Below are 6,000 nucleotides of genomic sequence, written 5' to 3'. Positions count from 1 at the left end.
ATCAAACACACACCTAAACAAAGCCATATGTCACACCTAACAATCACACCGACACAAACATTTACACAGAAACAGAGGACATCAAAAGCCTGACTCGTGTGATGTAGGGTAGTTCAGATTTGTTCAGAGATGGAGCACGGAGGGGCGGTTGTCAGCTACACTGTAATTTCACATTGTTCTCTCAAAATGTTTCCTGGAGCGTCGAGGCTTACTGTCAAATCAAAGATGCATTTCAGGATTTGTCACAAAAATGTTCAAAGATCTAGTGGAGAAAATAGTAAACATGCTCAACGAAAAGGGTTGTATTTAGTGTCACAAATGGTTTATACCATTAAAGTTCCCTAAAGCAGTGATTCTCAAAGTGAGGTCCGGGGACCCCCAGGGGTCCGTGGCACTCTGCAAGGGGGTCCGCGAAATAATTAGCTATGAATTATAAAATTGGGCTGTATGATTAAAAAGTGCATATCGACAGATGGGGACCATTTGTGGCAATAAAACAAGCATATTGTGTCCATATACTCCCACCCACGTTAGCTTGGGGCCAATAGAAAAGATATAATTGTTGCACATCAATCTGTCATGAATCAGTTGCTCACTCTAATTTAGACTTGTATGTTTAAACATCTGGATTTAGTAGGATTATGCCAATCTTGCTACTGTTCATTTTCTGAAAGCTTTTAAGATCAAGTACTTGAAGTAAGGGATAATGTACAGCGAACCGGACATTGTTGTGAAAATCCCGACAAGGTGATGCGTCATCTGAAGGGGTTTATTTCACAACAATGACCTGCTAGCTGTTCATTATACCGCTTATTACACGGCTACTTACTTAAGAGATCAATAATTTGACACAAAAAATTGTCCACCCGAATCCGACATCAGAACTGCAGCCATAGCAACGCTCTGTTATACATAGCAACGGTCTGGTATAAAGCAATAACAGATCGTAGAACGCCGTGATTGACCAATCAGATTCGATAATAAGTGGTATTAACATGATTCAAATTGAAATGTGTGTTTCTGTTTATCACTATGAAACAAGTCTGAAGTATTTAGGTTGAAAAGTTTTAGAATATAAATAGTTCCAATGGCATCTAAGAGTACAAATGGTAGTAAGCATATGTTTAATCAGTTTGTAGCAGTCCATGGAAAATGTTCTGCCCAGTAAGGGGTCACTGGCCCCAAAAATTGTGAGAACTCCTGCCTTAAAGCACAATGCTGACATTCTTCTAGATAATACCTCAAAATGCTGTTAAAGAAATGTTAAATAATGCATTAAATTCTGCAATCAGCTGTATCAAAATAACTTGTTTAAAGCAACACTGGCTCATTGACTTTGATTTAACTGATTTACCAGTTGATTTCTTTTTATTTAACAACTCTGACTCCCTCAATCAAAACGGCTCTATTATGTAGTACCACTACCAGAACCACAGAGCACTTGAACAGGACTGTGTGTGTGCGAGAGTCTTAAATTACACACCTACGTGAGGATATGTGTTTCCTTCCTTTTCTGACTACCACAGGCTGTCAAGACATGGTCAGCCAGCTGACTGCTGCACTGACTAACACAACACTGCAACATAGGGACTCTACGCTACAGGGGATAAAGCAGTGTGTGTGTGTGTGTGTGTGTGTGTGTGTGTGTACTTGATATTATATTATATATTAATATATGTATATTCCCGGCAATTGGTCTCATCAAACAGAGCTCCTGATGAGAGAGAAAGTGAACAGGGTGAGAACATCTGAGAGAAAAAGGCAGCGCTGTGTCATCAGTTCAAAGACATACACAGACAGACACACACACACACACACACACACACACACACACACACACACACACAAACACACACTCATCATTACTAAAAGATGATCCATCCAAAGCCAATAATCCCATAACCGATACCATAATCCATCAGACACGACTCAAAGCCGGAGGATTCAATTACATTCCTGAATTTCATCCATTTATTTCAGTATCATTTCCCTATTCAATGAAAACCTGGTTACTCTTTGTGAAAGTGTGCATGTGTGTACATTGTGTGCACACCCATATGAGTCTACAGCCAAGGGCCGAAGATAAATGCTCGTTGTGTTACTTTCCCTCATTTTAATTAGGCAAAAGGTAATGCCGTTATAATGCAGCCTCATTAAGATCCATGGCCTTAGGTGAGCCATATCACGAAGAATTATCTCATCTTCTGCGACGGCAGCAGCCGTTTAAACGGGAACAAGCAATGTCAGAGCCGCTCCGCAGCATTAATATCACAGTAAAATTGATTGAAAGAGCAAACTGTCTTTGATGGATCATATAAAAGCACTTGCGATATTAAAGCCAGAAAATTCAGTTATCATTCAACACAATGTAACACTGACAATAAGAGGTCTGTTTTGGGGGCGTGTTGAAGCATATTGGTTCCACTCACAGTCATATTATACACTATGAATCACCGTCATGAATCATGAGACAGTCATTCCCATGTGTCAATATTTGAAAGCTGAATGAAAACATGTAAACATGGTGAGATGCACAACAATGATCTCGACAGGCTGTCTGACGTGTACGCCATGTTGGGTTAGTGTCTTGGGAGAGCTGTGGTGATTATATGATATTATGTGCATCTGTTTGTTTGATATGTCCTACAGTACACAGGCCCTTTGTGTGAGGACGTAAAGAAACATAAAGCCTGATTTAAAGCAGAATGCCTATTTATTACAACTTAGGTATTATGTGGCCATCTTTCCTTTATTATTCCTAGTTAAACTTTGACTTACCATGCTTGCCGTGTTGTGCACACTTTTCCTGTGCAATGAGGGCTTGTTGTTGGTGTGTTTTATGCCTTTTTATTAGATCATACCATGCCCCTAGGAACAGCGCTGGGCTGTGAGGTGATTTTGGCGTAAAGTGGCTGCATTTGGTATTGCAGTACAACTATACTTTGATTTCTCTTCACTTTCAGTTTTACCTTCAAATTAAGTGATTTAGAATAAAACACTTTATTTGGAGGCAAAACTGAGGTGTTATCTAAACTGATGGTAATGACTACAAAAATGACAAAAATAAGACCCAAGTTGTAAATACTAACTACCAAAAGGAAAAATTGTGATAAAGTTCCCTCTAGAGTGCCCTTCCTGTAGAGAACAACTGATAAGTGCCCTCTAGGAGTCCTTCCAGTAGAAAAAAAAATGATAAAGTGCCCTCTAGGGGTCCTTCCAGTAGAGAAAACATGATAAAGTGCCCTCTACAGCACCCTTCCAGTGGAGAAAACATGATAAAGTGCCCTCTAGGATGCCGCTAAAGTGGAGAAAACATGATAAAGCGCCCTCTAGCACGCCCCTCCAATGGTGAAAACATGATAAAGTGCCCTCTAGGACGCCCCTCCATTGGAGAAAACATGATAAAGTGCCCTCTAGGATGCCCCTCCAGTGGAGAAAACATGATAAAGTGCCCTCTAGGACCCCCCTCCAGTGGTGAAAACATGATAAAGGGCCCTCTAGGACGCCCCTCCATTGGAGAAAACATGATAAAGTGCCCTCTAGGATGCCCCTCCAGTGGAGAAAACATGATAAAGTGCCCTCTAGGACCCCCCTCCAGTGGTGAAAACATGATAAAGTGCCCTCTAAGACTCCCCTCCAGTGGAGAAAACATGATTAAGTTCCCTCTAGAGTGCCCTTCCAGTGGAGAAAACATGATAAAGTGCCCTCCAGAGTGCCCTTCCAGTGGAGGAAACGCGATGCAGTGCAATATAGGCTGCCCTACATGCTAGAAAACTTGCTGCACGCTGGTTCCCCACCACGTGAAGCTGGTGCCCTTTTTATTTTTTCTGCCCCTTGGACAGCCTGAGTCCGCCACTGTACTACTTCATAACTAATTCATAAATGAGTTTACTTTTACAACAGATTTGGCGAGGGATAAAGTCCCAGCAGCACAACAAGGAAACACAGTTTGCATGTTGGTTTTTACATAGAAATTCATCACTGTTTGTTCCAGCAAATGGCTCAGCCATTAACACACAAATGCTCCCTGCTGAACTGCAGCATTTAGATTCTCTGCTTTCGTCCTCTGCCAGCAGTTCAAGGGGACTTAGAAACTCCAACTGGCTGTATGAAGATCACAAGCTAAGAAGGGTGATGCTGCTTGCATGTACACGGATAAAAACAACAGGGGCTGACCAAGGGTGTGTGTGTGTGGAGGGTCTTTGTTTGTGCCAGTGCATGTGTGTGGGTCCATGCATGTAACAGTGTACAGTGAGGGGTCCTGACCCTTTTTAAGACAGCTTCTCTAAAAACCAGCTTCAGAAGGATTAGAGAGAGAGAGAAAAGAAGACAGAAACACAGACAGAGCAGACTGAGAATGCTTTCAGCTTCAGCAGACACTAATCCTCTTCTTTCTCTCTCTGATAGATGAGAGCCAGCGGAGAGACAGCCAAATGAAAGACTGACACACTGACGGTCACACACACACACACACACACACACACACACACACACACACACACACACACACAGTATAGATGACTCACGAGCCACACATGCTCTGATTTTGTAGTCTGCGTGCATGTGTTTGTGTGTGAGAGTTACCCAGCTTGGAGTGTCCAAAGCAGAAGACGCAGCCATCTGCTCCGTTCACTACCGACTGAATCACCTCGGCAACCGTTCCCGCACACACCTCCGCCTAGCAACAGGAAGATAGAGAGAGATGAAGGAAGAGGGTAAAGAAAAGCATAAATATCTAAACGTATAGATAGACAATTGGGCTGTGTTCCAGATCACATACTTTTTCTTGTTACTTTTAGTATGTACTGCAGCAGCCCGTACTGTTTCATGCAGTATGCATACAATTGGGACCTACAACTTCGTCATAACATTGCACCTTGAACTTTGACCATCTTGCTCACACTCCCTGTGCAGAGGATTGTGGGTCAGAAAAGCCAGAAAAGCTTGCTGGCTTGCATACTGCAACATACGACTGGATGTAGTAGGACATCCTGATACTTCTGGCATGCTGCATTTGACATATTATGTATTGGACATACTAAATATTTTTCAGGCATACTAAATAGTACGGTAGTATGGGTATTGGAAAACACAGTTGGTGTCATGGTCCTGGGTTTTGATTTGTTTCCTATTTTATTTTGAAAGTCAATCTCCCCATGTATGGTTTTACTGACAGGCAATCTAGAAATACATCAAACAACTTTTATAGATGATGGGTGTGTTCCTCATTAGTGTCGCTAATGCTGCGTTAAGCGATAACACTAAGTCAGCTGAATGGGAAGCATGAAAAAGCATCCTGTTAGTCTGACTTGGGAGTATTTGTGCATTATTCCAAGATATAAATTTAACTCCTATTGCTAGCATTTTAGTCACATACATTAAAATTAATCCAAAAATAGCTATTTTCATTACACAGCAGTTGGTTGACTAGTGAAACCAAAAACAAACAAAGAGCATTTAGCTCCTTCATTTGTGATTGACTCTATCAGTGCTAAAGTAATGACATTTTAGGACAGTGAGCTAAGCATAAAGACTGGAAGCAGCGAGAAACATTAGCTAGCGTGGCTCTGTCCAAAGTTCAAAAAGTTTGTGGTTGTTTTTTGTGGGGAGAGTGGTATTGATCTTCTCATCTAACTGTTGATTGAATAAAGGTTAGGTTTTGTATAAAAATCACATCCAAGTCCTTTATTTTGTTAATTCACAATCTTTTCTCTTACCTGTGATGCATCAGGAGCGAACGCAGCATCAAAGGTGAACATCTTTGGAGGGACCTGATTGGCTCCCGCCTTTTTCTGGGAGGCAGCGCTTGGCGACTGATTGACTGAGGGGTCCATGATGGTGATTTGTTTCTTCCTAGGGTCCACTTTGAGGAAGGAACTGGACTCTGGAGCTGTGTCCGACTGAGACACTGGGCAGACACGCACCATCACTTTCACCTGACGGTAAGACACAGAAAACACATATTCAGATAGTGAAACACCAGCCCGTTCTTATTCCAAC

At 41.9% G+C, this 6,000-nt stretch overlaps 1 protein-coding gene and 1 long non-coding RNA gene across 4 annotated transcripts in view; one reads left to right on the top strand and one right to left on the bottom strand.

Annotated features, from left to right (window-relative positions):
- The window catches only part of kif26ba (kinesin family member 26Ba), a 114,224-nt gene that overhangs the window by 27,278 nt on the left and 80,946 nt on the right, over positions 1-6,000 (bottom strand). The window contains exons 6-7 of the mRNA XM_074612473.1: positions 5,718-5,936; positions 4,585-4,678 (exon numbers count right to left, since the gene is read on the bottom strand). Of these exons, the coding sequence (XP_074468574.1) occupies positions 4,585-4,678; positions 5,718-5,936 (313 nt within the window). The remainder of the gene's footprint in view (positions 1-4,584; positions 4,679-5,717; positions 5,937-6,000) is intronic.
- The window catches only part of LOC141753860 (uncharacterized), a 78,140-nt gene continuing 77,944 nt past the window's right edge, over positions 5,805-6,000 (top strand). For 2 of the 3 annotated variants that reach the window (XR_012590532.1, XR_012590528.1), the window contains exon 1: positions 5,805-5,942. This is a non-coding gene — a long non-coding RNA (uncharacterized LOC141753860). The remainder of the gene's footprint in view (positions 5,943-6,000) is intronic. The other variant, XR_012590529.1, reaches the window with a different exon arrangement.

Source organism: Sebastes fasciatus, chromosome 2, assembly GCF_043250625.1.
Source record: "Sebastes fasciatus isolate fSebFas1 chromosome 2, fSebFas1.pri, whole genome shotgun sequence".
Taxonomy (NCBI): domain Eukaryota; kingdom Metazoa; phylum Chordata; class Actinopteri; order Perciformes; family Sebastidae; genus Sebastes; species Sebastes fasciatus.
This window is presented reverse-complemented; position numbering and strand designations above follow the sequence as displayed.